The 13,295-nt window shown below is 39.8% G+C and overlaps 1 protein-coding gene across 4 annotated transcripts in view; it reads right to left on the bottom strand.

Moving 5' to 3' along the window:
- Positions 1 to 13,295, bottom strand: part of USP9X (ubiquitin specific peptidase 9 X-linked) — a 211,555-nt gene that overhangs the window by 160,121 nt on the left and 38,139 nt on the right. For all 4 annotated transcript variants that reach the window (XM_032795781.2, XM_032795782.2, XM_032795784.2 and 1 more), the window contains 3 exons: positions 12,138 to 12,391; positions 5,445 to 5,590; positions 4,887 to 4,966 (listed from right to left, as the gene is read on the bottom strand). In XM_032795781.2, coding sequence (XP_032651672.1) covers positions 4,887 to 4,966; positions 5,445 to 5,590; positions 12,138 to 12,233 — 322 coding nt within the window. In that variant the 5' untranslated portion in view covers positions 12,234 to 12,391. The remainder of the gene's footprint in view (positions 1 to 4,886; positions 4,967 to 5,444; positions 5,591 to 12,137; positions 12,392 to 13,295) is intronic.

Consider the following 13,295-nt stretch of genomic DNA (forward strand, 5'->3'; position numbering starts at 1 on the left):
AAATAGCTCTCTTGGGTTTGCATTCAAGGAGTTAAGTATAGCATCGCCCAGGCTCACCCAGGGAAAAGGGGGGGGAGCTGGGGATGAGATAGGGAGACCCAGGGGTCTGGGTCTTGGGGGGGTCCCCCAGGGAAAGGTTGGGGTGACTCGGGGGACCAGGAACCCTAAAAATCCTGGTTGGTGGCAGCGAGATAAGATCCAAGCTGGGTATAAGCTTGGGGGAGGTTCACAGTAAACACTTAGATGTTGAACTCTAAGTCCAGATTTGAGACAGAAGTTTACCACACCCATACATCTCAAAGCAATGTTAATTCTTAAGACCCACCCCTCTGATAGGTCTCACCAACAGTATCCCACCAGAAGACTCTGTGTGGCAGGGAAAACTAGAGTTGGCCCTGCTCATTCACCCAAAAAGATACAAGCACCTGCAGGGGTAAATACTAGAGAGACCCCTTGTGGCTTCCCCTGCCTCTCCAGGGAACGGGAGGAGAGGAGAAGCCTAATGCTGTTCCTGCACTGAACTCACTCCAAAGCAGTACCTGAAAGCTATGCTAATGAAGGAGAAAGTGAAACTGACCATCAACAAAAACAGAGAAATTGGCCATATACAAGATAAAAAAAAATACTGCACTCTTTCAGTTGTATCAGCTTTCAGGGTTACTTGAAACAATAGGCCTCATATTTTCATGCAGAAATGTGATTTTTAAGTTGACATTATCCCTTTAAAGTTCGTTTTTCATTTGAAAATAACTCAATTCTGGGGACAGAAAATTTTTTTCAATATATTGAGTCACACATACAGTGAATACAACAGTTTGCAGAAAACGAGTTCAAACATTTTCATTCAGGGTAATCAATGGCCTGCATTATACAGGAGGTCAGACTAGATGATCACAACGGTCCCTTACGGCTTTATCTACAAATCCATGAAAAGAGGAATTACGCAAATATAAACTGTCACATTAATAGCCTAGTGGTTGTATCGTGCACTGTTATTGTGCAGGACATTTCATTTTCAGTCCTAGAATCACACTCTTTATGCAATATGACGTGCCCAGCCTCAGAAAACAGTGACCAACCAACCACAGGCAATACTGGGAACCCTGCCCCAGAAAATAAATAATTCCTGTTCTATTCAGTCTAGATGAATAATGATCAAGACATGTGACTTCAAAAGAGTAACAGAGAACATACAAGTGTGGGAACAGGCATTTCCCTCCCCCTACAATTCAACAGAGATTCAAAAAGCCACCCAGAAAGAGAGCTAAATTCAGGGAGCTGGCAGTAACTCCTATATTTGAGTTGCCTAATACCTTCCATTATAAAATATTCTTTAATTCTTGTGATCTTTTGTGAGGAACTAACACCTCCACTGCAGCAGGTATTTGAAATTCATCAGAAATAAAGGGTTGAGTTATACCTGTTGAGTTAAAACCTGACATTTCCTTTCCTCTCACTTGCACTACTCAGGAAAATTTTAGCAACATGAAGCAATAACTGAACATGAACATTATGAAGAACCAGGTCCCTACTACAAAATCATGAGCAGAGACAGCACACCCTATAATGGGAACACCTGTCAGCTGTCAGACCAGCTGTGGCAGGGGTTTTGTTGGGGAAGCACAGCATAAGAGCCAGGCATAATTTTTTTGGTGTAATATATGCTATTAGCTCAATTATTAACATTTAATTTTTTGGAGTAACTGCCACTATTCAAAAAAAATACTGTCCCTGGTTTTAGTGATTTTATAATTATTTAATAAGTGAGTTGATACCATTCTTTCAACAGGTTGCTTCTCTAATCTCAGAAAAACCTCAGACAACCACCAGAGTGCCTCAACCATCAGACTGCCAGTACCACAAAGTATTTAAATGGTCCAGTCATCCTCCTCCTATCTTTCCCTCAAATTAGCAGGCGATAATAATACCAATACAACCACCTCAATTTATATAGCACTCTTCATCAGTAGTTCTCAAAGTCACTTTATAGAAAAGGACTCAGATCGGATGAAGTGATTGGCCCATGGTCGCACAACAAGACAGTGGCTGAGTCAGAAATGGAACTCGGGTCTTGAATACCAGTCCAGTGCTCTATCCACTAGGACACAGTTTCTCAAAAAACATGCAACAACATAAATAGTTTTGTGGTGTAATAATCTAGTGGACTTCCAAAACACATTTGGTTCCTCTGCTCTAAAGTTATGGTGAGCCACAGATCTCAGTGCAAAATTACATCAATGACAATATTAGGACCACAATTATCTTTCAATTTCAATCCCTTCTTCCAGCCCTCATTCTCTCTGTATCCAGTCCAGTAGATACCATTTGGATTTAAAGAATAAGTCTACATATGGGTGGTAAGGTACCTAAACTCTCATAATCTCACTGAAAACGATGTATATTTCCCGCAGATTAACAGAAAGGTTACATAATAATCATCATTTTTGGAATATATTGCCCTTGCATTTCCACACTTTCAAAGTTCAGGACCATTTAGCAAAAGAGTGCCCCACTTCAGAACAGGTAAGCACCTCACTCATAAATCTGACTATTCAGAGTTATAAAAGGGACAAAAGCCTCAGCCATCTTCCATTACTTCAGTGAGTAGGGGAAGATAGGAAGCGTGCACATACAGGCAACACACTCAACAGTTTCTGGTAACCTCTTTCCACTTGTGGGAAAGTAACCTGCACCATAAACCCCAAGGGTGGAATGACCAGTGGTAATGAACAGCAACTGTAGAACATATGCCTAAAATTGATATTAGAACTAGATGCTAAATTCAGCAATAGTATTGCTTAGAATATATTAAATGAATGGAGCTCCAAATTGCAGCTTTGCAGATCTTCTTCATAAGGGTAGGGAGATGTGTGAAAAAGTTCCCAAACTGATTGTCAAATTTGTTGCCTTGTGGTGGAGTGTGTAGGTGTGGTCCATAGAGCAGCTGAAGAAGCTGTCTATATTTATTCGTTTATTTGCTATACTACTGATGGTACTGTGATTTTTTAAAGGCAGACATAGCTGCTGCCAACACCCAAAAAAACTTCTCCTCAAACTAGAAACCAGAGGATTTCTTCCTACCAGTGTGCTGCAGCAGCAGACCCAAAGATGTAGCTAGCTGCATCTTCCAAATTTTTCTAAAGATGGCATTTGTATTGTTATTGAACAAACTTGACCTCTTGAGATCTTCTATGCTCACCTGAAGATTTCAGCCAGGCACACACATCTACCAAAAGTCAATGGCAACTGCAGTCCCAGAGAACAGATCAACTGCACAATAAGGCCTTGGCTACCCTGGTGCTTTACAGTGCTGCAACTTTCTCACTCAGGGATGTGAAAAAAATACCCCCTTGAGCGCTGCAAGATACAGCACTGTAAAGCGCCAGTGTAAACAGTGCCGCAGCGCTGGGAGCTAATCCCCATGAGGAGGTGGAGTATGTGCTGCACTGGGAGAGCTCTCCCCCCCCAGCGCTGGCGCTGCAACCACACTCACACTTCAAAGCACTGCTGGGGCAGCACTGCAAGCTAATCCCCATGAGGAGGTGGAGTATGTGCAGCACTGGGAGAGCTCTCCCCCCCAGCGCTGGCGCTGCAACCACACTCACACTTCAAAGCACTGCTGCGGCAGCGCTCCCGCGGCAGCGCTTTGAAGTTTCGAGTGTAGCCAAGCCCTAAGACGTGTGCGTCATATCCTACCTTTGGTCTACACTGCAATAAAAGACTCACCACATGGCCATGGCTGGACCTGGGTCTGCTGATTCGGGCTCCCAGGGGGTCAGACTGCAGGGTTATAAAACTGCAATGTAGAAGTTTGGGTTCAGGCTCCAACCCAGGCTCTGAGACCCTGTGAACTGGAAGTGCCTCAGAGCCCGTTCTTGAGCCCAAACATGTACATTGCAATTTTTTGCCTTGCAACTCAAGCCCAAATCAGTTAACCCAGGCTCTGAGACTCAGTGCCAAAGGATTTTTATCACATTGTAGACATACTCTAGATATTTCAAGTAACACAATTTTTTTCTCCAGCAGGTGCTTCAAAACAGATGACTAACACTCTCACAAAATAATTCCTGCAGGCTAGAACTGCCTGCTGACAACAACCTTTACTCCTTGGCAGTTCTAGGAGTAAATATTTATCAATGAGGTCAGTTCCTCCTAGTCCAACAATCCAGGGGTAAAGAACAGGCAATTTTATATTTCAATAAAAATATATTTAAAACAATACTATTCTTCCTCTAAGGCACCTTAATTCACCAACTACCTTCTCTGTGACTTTACAGATCTCTCATCTATAGGGCCTGGAAAGATTACTTTGATGAGGCTGGGAGAAGCATGTAAGAGACATCTGTCACTCTGACCTAACAACATGTTGAACACAAAGAACACAATCTTGAGGGGAACTGTCCTAAACCCAGATAAGGCAAACAGTCATCTAACTGTATCATTCTAATTGTTTTGGGTCACAGTTTCTAATTGTTCCAAATCTTGTTTTCTAGTATTATCTAAAGTGTCTAAATGTAGACTTCAAAAAAATGTTTTTAGCAAGGTATTTGTCAAAAATTTTCTGAGAAAAATTAAATCTCAAAGTTAAAATAAGAATTTGTCAGGAAAACAGATCTGATCAGGTCTGATATGCAAGTAAAAACACAGAAAACAAGTGGGAAAGGACTAATAAGACTTTTACAGCTATGGGCTCAGTGTTCCCCAGTGCTTGTGTCAAGCGATGCTGTTTTCAAAAGATCTATGCAGCTTTTCATGCTAGTCCAGGTTTTAGGAATCTTGGATCTCAATTTATTAAATAAATAAAGCTCCAACAGGGATGCAGAGGATCTGTAAGGAGCCAGATTTACACATTCCTCTAGCAACCATTCATTATATTTTCAACTTACCTTTTTTACTAAGATCAATAGCAGCTTCTAGAAGAACTTCTAACTCCCCTTTCGGCAACACAGGAACAACCCATCGAGGTCTGAATTTTAAAAAAAGTACTGCATTTTAATTACGTTTCTGAAAAGAAATTAAAACATATCTTCCCCTTCATAATGTCCTTAGGCTAGATTTACACTTTTATCCTATTTTTAACCCACTAAAGAGGGCTCAACTTTAGGAAAAAATCATCAATTCCCCCCCCAATCCACAAACATGCAATCTAATACATGAACACAAAGACAGACCCAGAAATTTTGATGGCAATGTTAAGAGATTTTACCTATAACCCACATGATTAGGAAGGGTGCATCCAAGGCTGGCTCCAGGCCCCAGTGCGCCAAGCGCATGCTAGGGGCAGCATGCCGCGGGGGGCGCTCTGCCGGTTGCCGGGAGGGCAGCAGGCAGCTCTGGTGGACCTCCCGCAGGCGTGCCTGCAGAGGGTCCGCTGGTCCTGCGGCTCCGTGCTTGGGGCGGCGAAATGGCTAGAGCCAGCCCTAGGTGCATCAATCTTGAAGTACCTGTTGATCATGTCATCCAACTTTGCCAGATCTGTGTGTGGAAATGCGGGCTCCTCATCTTCAAGTTGGGGTGGGGCATCCCCTTGACCCTGCTCATCAGGAGGGGTAGCTGGGGAATTCTCATTGGAAGAATCAGGTGAAGAAGTCTGAATTAAAAACATTACAAGGATTTAAATTAAATATCGTATGCACAATAGTCATCCTATTTCTCAGATACTGTAGTAGATGTACATCACTGACTCTTGGCTTCCTTTTTTCCCTTTAAATTTCATTTGAATTTTGAAAGCAGAGAACTTCAATAAAATGTAAAAAAAATCTTTAAAAAAAACACAAAATATGACTATGTAAAGCTTTCAGAATTTCTGAACTAAAATTATTAGTCCAATTAAATATTTTCTAAAAACAAAGCTAGTTTCCTGGAAGATGGAAAGAAGTTTCAACTGAAACAAGTTGGCCCAAGATTTTGTTCTTAGTGGACCAACTTTTTATCTCTCATTGAAAAGGTCAAAATGAGGGCTCCTAGAATTCTGTGCGTGAAAGAGTGTCTTAAGGAAAAGGAGGGGTGCTCTTTGTGCAAGCAGAAGGGCTTCAAAGGATGCACAAAAGAGTGGAGGTGGTCTGTTCAGAATGATGGAAGTGTAGGGAGATCAGGTGTCCCATTCAAGATGGATGATGTCACTGAGAGCGAGGAGCATGCATGTTAAGTGTAGAGAACAGCTAGCAGGAACAGTGCAAACTGCAAGGCCCTGAGGCAATAAATCACCTCGTGTATGTATGACAAAATAAGAACCACCAATAGACCCAAAATCCGTTTGTATTACAAACCGATGGTCCAATATAAATCTGCCCCCTAGTTTATCTTGTGACTTTCTGAAAGGCTCGCCCACTTCTCCTATAGTTATCAAACATAAGATTACTGAAAGCAATGCATATTCTGAAGACTCAGCTATACACACCTTGCTTGATATATTCCACATGGGCTCCATTAGTCAAGAGCCTCCTGAAAGAGAATGTTGACTTGGTGCGTGGCAACTACATTGTACTGAATCCAGCAAAAATAGCTGGTTCGTACTGAAACAAGACTGAATCAGTGAGGGTCGGTAAGCACTGCTACTATGAATTCTATGCCTGATTGTGTGGATCGCAGATAGTTAATAAGAAATTACACAGAGTACACAGGTCTTCCTCTGATCATGAAGAACTACATACTAAAAAGATTCCTATTTATATAACTGTTTGGCATCAGTTATACCTCTGCTCGCTCTCGTGGGAATCCAGTAACTGCCACCCAAGCCTTGATTTTCTTTTAACATGACTATTGTTATTCCATCTTAACAGTTTGCCAGCTGTAGGGAACAATTTCTTTACTTGCCCAAAATGCAACAACATGTTCGCTCGCTGAAGGGAGCACATATGAACTTAACATTCCCTCCCTTCCTTCCCGCAACAGTTGTCAATAAATTACAAACCACCAATATTAATCATGATTTAAATCAAGAAGGAATCTTGATTTAAATCTACTTTAATCTTGTTTTTATGTGCGCACTTTAGTTATATTCCTAAAAAGAGATTAATCCTAATTGGTTGGTACTACCATTTAAACATGTTGATCCGCAACTAAACAAAGCCTTTACACTAAATTTGGTACTTATTTTGCTAACCAAGATAACATATTATGTTTATACATATTTAAGCAACTATATCACAACATTTTTTCATTGTCTTAATGTTTGTATTTTTTCAGTATGTTAGAAAATGATGAGGGACATTTCTTGTTTACTAGATAACGTTTTTACTCCAAATTCATCATGTCCAGATATATTTGGATGGAAACTGATATTCAATTAAACGCACACAGAAACAGCACTTTAAAAACTGTTTTATAGTTAAATAAAACTACTTTAAATGTGCTGACAAGGAAATATCAAATCATTTGTTTTATTTAAAACTGATTTATTAAACAAAAAGTATTAACTGTACTTAGTGAGTTGATTTCTCCACAGAGCATTCTGTGCCAAAAAATAAAAATTTTGCACCAAAAAATAAAAAGTTTTTGGACAATACTTTAAAATTCTGCAAATTTTATTTGTCAAATAAACATGGAGACTCCAGCATGGCACTGGGGAGCAGAAGCCACTGCCTGCACAGAGGTAGGAGATCACTGTGCAGCTCCCCCCAGGACATGGCCTCAGCAGTGAGGCTTCACCCGATGCTGACAAAGCTCAAGGATGGAGCCTGCCCCAGAAACCCCTCAGGACCCTGCCCCTCTGCACCAGGTATGGGCAGACAGGCTCAGCAAGGCAGGATCCAAGTGTGGAGGGCCTTAGCGTGGGGGGACCCAGGGATGGGTTGAGGTGGTTCTGGGTGGGACAATCTGGGTGCCGGCAGCTCAGTGGGGGATCCAGGTGCGGGGTGGGGGAATCTGGCTGTACCGTGATATATCTTGGCAGAGGAGTCTGGGTGTGGGGAATTCAGTGGAGAGTCCCGATGCTGGAGGAGTGAGGTGGGGATCCAGGTACAGCTAGTTGGAGCTTGGTGGGGTGGGGATCCAGGTGGATTGTCAGGGTGGTCCAGGTGCAGGGAGAGTGAGGCTTAGCAGGAGGGTCTGGGTATGAGGGGGTCTGGCTGCACTGGGGTTGCGCAGATAAGGGAGCAGCTCCCTGTACAGGGATCCCTCCCCCTGCAGCTGAGGAGCCATGGGTGCAGGAAGCGGGAGGCACCCGAAACATACTGCTAGGGTGGGTTGCATGACTGCTCTTGTGACTTCCCTTTGGTTCTCAGTCAAAAAGTTACTTTTCTGCGGGGAAGCAAAAAAATCTGCGGGGGACATAAATACTGCACATGCGCAGTGGTGCAGAATTCCCCCAAGAGTAAAGTAGATGGACTGTGATCATTAATGCCTAAAGACCATAAAGTGTCTGAAGACCTTTGAAAATCTGTCCCTATCCTTCAGAGTTTTAGAATTAGATCTCATCCTCTTCCATCTGTTTTTTATTCATAGACTGAATGGTTTTCCTGTTTCTTCTACTGTTTTTCAACTTTGAATGAAGAAATGAGAAAAATATTCTCTCCACCTGCTACCTAAACTGAAACCAAAAGTAATATAGGCAAAAGGTTTTCTGCACAACAGAAACAGGAAGTACTTACATCTGGAAAAAAAAATACCAGCATTCGCTCCACTGTAAAGACTGATAGTATACTTAATGCAGCATATAACATTGTAACATTTAAATAGCTTGAGTTGACCTCAAAATTTAAGATGTTTTCCCCAAAACCGCGCATATGCATATATACATACATATACATACATATATATACATACATATACATACACACACACACACTTTAAAAAGCAGTACCTTTTAACTTATTAAAATTGGGAAGGGCTCAGTGATGCAGCATTTTTTTGCCATTTAAATTTTAATAGATTATAGTAAGTTTAGAATTTATGTCAATTTCAAATTTAATTTTACTCAGGTTTATATTGTAAAAGAAAAATGTATTTAATTTTTAAAAAATCCAGTGAAAGTTAATTTATTTTTAAAATAGATTTTTATCCACCCTGCTTTTCTGACACTAAGAAGTATTAAATAGCTGAAAGATCAGGCTTGCGTTGATATCCTTCCCAAGAACTTTATTCCTCTTTAAACTAGCTCTTGGTTCTATCACTTGCACTCTCAATTAAATGCCTAAATATGGACTGAGGGACCTAATTTCAGGCATAAATAACTTAAAATGTAGTTATTAGCATACTTTTACACTCCATTGCAGTTTTCCTTTAACTCGGGGTTTCGTAACACTTGCGCAATTACAATTTCAACGTTAATACAGCATGAATGCAGTTTCATATAGTCTCTTTGCTGAGATCAGAGTTCAGTCTTCCAATAATGCCAATAGCAAATTAATTTTAAAATTAATTTGATCAACAAAAAAATATGGTAAAGATTTCATTACTTCAAATCTGAACTAAGCAGTGGTCCTTTATTCAAAATATTTGCATTGCTGTAGTCCCCACAGGCCTCCATCAGAATCAGGATCCTGTAAATTAGGGTTGCCAATTTTGATTGGATGTATTCCTGGGAGTTTCATCATATGACAATTTGTAATTCCTAGAGATTCCAAGACAATTCTGGAGGGTTGGGAACCCTAGTTGCTGCACTGAACACGCTACATAAAAATGAGACAGTCCCTGCTCCAAAGAGCTAAAGAAAGGACAATATAGCAGAAGGTGCAGAAACATAAGAGGAGGTGAAAGAACAATCAATCTTTCTTTCCTGTGTAACTTGGCACCATCTTGGATCACAAAACAAAAACAAACAAAAAAAACTTATTTTCAAAGATCAATTTTTTGTTTTTTTTAAATATATGTGTTTCTAACTTTTCGCATTTCCACTAAGTGGAGCCAAATCAGTGGAATAATTCACTCTGATTTTCATGCACTAGAACAATATTACTACATTTGGGTTGCAAATACTTCAGGGAACCAACAACAAATATACACGAAAATAATTTTAACATTTCTATTTGTTTTGAAAAAAAATCATTACACAAAAACCTAACTTGTCTGGGCATAAACTTTCTGAATGTCACATTAATGTCTATCAGCATTCTAAACTCCATTTTGTTACGTAACTTACAATACTTAGCCATGTTAAACTGCAACCTTCAATTCCCTTCAGTATTTGGCATGGTGAAATTTGCATACCAAAGGTCAGTCTGTGTGTTAACTTCAATTCTGACACAAGGCAACAGATTTTAGTTTAAAATACTTTCAGTCACCTATATCCACTTGACCCACAACGCAGGAAGCACTCTTCGCTATTCCTGAATTTTAGACCCTAATTTATCGTCTCCACCACACTCAAATCTAGTTCTCACTTGTACTATTTAAATTCTCATCTTTGCTAAAGAAAAACTCTGTATCATTTACATTTGTGGTATTTTTATTCCCCACAATTGGACATTAAAAGTTTAACAAGTATGTTCAGTAGCATATGTTTCTATACATTGACCTATTCATTTGCACCAAGTTGCAGATGACCTCATTTATAGGTGACAAGATAATTAAAACTTGATGCAATCCTTGATCAGTATGGTGAGACTACCATCAAAGATACCAATTATGAATATGGGTTTTGACCTGGATTTCTCTTCACTAAGAAGACTTCATATTCACAGCTGTTTTGCAATCAGATCATTTTTACTCGTTATTGACATGGGTCAGATTGAAACCAAATTAGGAGAGACTCTCTCTTGCCTTGTCTACTCCAGACTCTCTTTTCTTAAAATTTCCTATCATTCTTACTACCAGATCAACTCTATTGGTAGAAACAACAGTGGGGAAACACTAAGGAAAAAAAAAATCCAAGGAAGACAAGGCCATACTCACCACTTACCAATGCATGAATCGCTGAAGACCCATTTTCCCTAAATTATTAGTCATTATAGGAATATTGTCAACTTAAATTTGGAACAAAATTTAATGTTTCCAAAAAAGCTTTAATGCACCAGTAACAGACGTTTCCACACCGTTTTTAAAGATTCCAATGAAAAAAAGTTCTGAAATTTGTTAAAGTTGTTTGAAACTGTGAAAAGGGGGAAAGTTATATCATTGACCCTTACCATTCTGAAATTTTTTTTTTTTTTTTTTTTTTCAGGTAAACAGGGATCAATTTTTTCTATTCTCCATTTTAAGATCAACAGGTCTCCTGACAGTGGGGATTTTTATAGCAGTGTAAATTCAGGGAGGGGAGAATTACATTAAACTATATACTGGATTTAACCCAATTCTCTGATATGAGAGGACTACAGCATGAAGCCATCTCCTACCACAAGCAATTCTGGCAGGTATCTGGACCCTCAGTTTGTAAATCCTACAGAAAGTGTGAACTACCAATGCTTTTCAACTTACAGCATTTGGAAGAGGACCTTCTTGATACATTATACTTGAAGTGTTCAATCTGTTTTAAGATGACAGTTAACAAAATGGGTGCAGGACTTGCAGAATTGCTTAATGAAAGGAATATAAATAGACTCAGGGTATGCTAGTTCTTCATTCAGACAGTTTCTTCAAGCATGATTATTACCTGTGAACTACAAAAGATGAAGCTGATCTCCAGAATAAAGCTTACGACACTCCTATGTGTTACTTTACCCAAACAGAAGGTACAGCACTGCTCTTCTATGCAGAGGGTCCCCAATTCTGAAACCATTCTGGTGGATCTATTAAGGCATCAATTTTAGTGAATAAAAACAAGTATCTCTTCCTCGGGGTGGGGAGGGGGGGAGAGGGAGGTCAAAAAGGTGTTTCAGAGCACTGAGTATCAAGCTGACATCACAAAATCTGAAGTAGGTGAATCAGACATGGCTCTGAAGAAGCATCTGACATCCTGGTAAGCAGACTTCTTGCCCAAAGTAAAGAGAGTTGAAAGGGCAGGTTACTTCATCACTATGGTATTTTATCTAAAGGCAGCACCTTCTGCGGTACAGGGTCTCCTATCACCATACTGAGGCAGTTGTTCAGCAGTGACTCACCAACAGACTTCTAACAAAGTACAAACGAGGCCTGACCCTGCTGCAATGAGACATACAGTTATACCCTAAGGAGATTTTGAAAGAATTACCTGGAAAAGTAATGCTGCAAAACTACTATTGTCTTTCTAGACAGCTTTACTAACAGCATCAGCATCATACCTGATTCTGTTGGAGGGGAGGCTGAGACTGTCCATCAGGAGCCTGGCCCTGGCTATCATTCCCTCCTACTGGAGAGCCACGGGTCGTGGCTGTCATACTCGACACAGGGCAGATCTTTGCAATTTTGTCTGCTTATGTAGTTGTCGTGAGAAAAGAAATTATAGTCCGCTTAATAAAGTTGAAGTACCAGCATACGTCTGCCTTAAAAAGCTCCAACTCAAGAACAAGCCATCTTGCAGAGACCATTGCATAACCTGAAACAAATAAAAATATTAGAATACATACAAACTTATTTTAAATCCACATCCATTAAGAAACAAAAGTATCAAGTCAAATACAACTTTAATAAAGTAAGAAAACTTGCTCTTATTTCATATAGCGTAATACTCCTTGCCAGTGAGTATAACTAAACATTTACTCATTCTTGGCAGAAGACAACATTTCTAATAGTCTATAACTACTGTATGCTGCATGTAAAGCTATGAGGATTAGCATTAAGACTATCAAAAAACTGAAATATGTTCAGAGTGCAGCTGCCCACCTGGAGTGTATTGTGAAAAGAGTATTCTAAAAGAAAAGCAAATATCACCCTCCTCCTCCATCAAAAATGGACACAAAAGTAACTTCAGCCAAAACTTCCAAACCACCACTAAGGGACCCCGTAGTTCTTTGTTACTTGCCTATTCCATATATGCTGATATGTTACAAGAATATTTTTATTTGAAGTTATTTTCTATAATTTGATGCTCATTGTATACTTTTTACTTATGCTTGTTTTTAAATGCAAATACTCTTCCAATTTCTGCATTTTTACTATTTTATACTGTTCTTTACCTTTCTGATAAGCCATCTATTATGCAGTAGCAAAAAGTTAATTGTAGCCTTGACAACTGTATTTTAAGATTCTTTCCAGCTTTCTACTATTGATTACCTAGCTGTACCGCTGAATTCCAGCCATCTTATTTAACTTATTCTATATGCACTCATTCTGAATTTCCACAGTTAAAGCTTACTAAAGAGGTTGATTTGGGCCAACTGGAGAGTCTTCAAAATCTGAACCAGTGTAAACTGATGCAGGGATGGCTCTCTGAATCTGCAAAGACCCTGAAATAGCTGAGAGGTCTGAACTGCCCATATGCTATGTGGATGCCATGGAAC

Source organism: Chelonoidis abingdonii, chromosome 1, assembly GCF_003597395.2.
Source record: "Chelonoidis abingdonii isolate Lonesome George chromosome 1, CheloAbing_2.0, whole genome shotgun sequence".
Lineage (NCBI taxonomy): Eukaryota > Metazoa > Chordata > Testudines > Testudinidae > Chelonoidis > Chelonoidis abingdonii.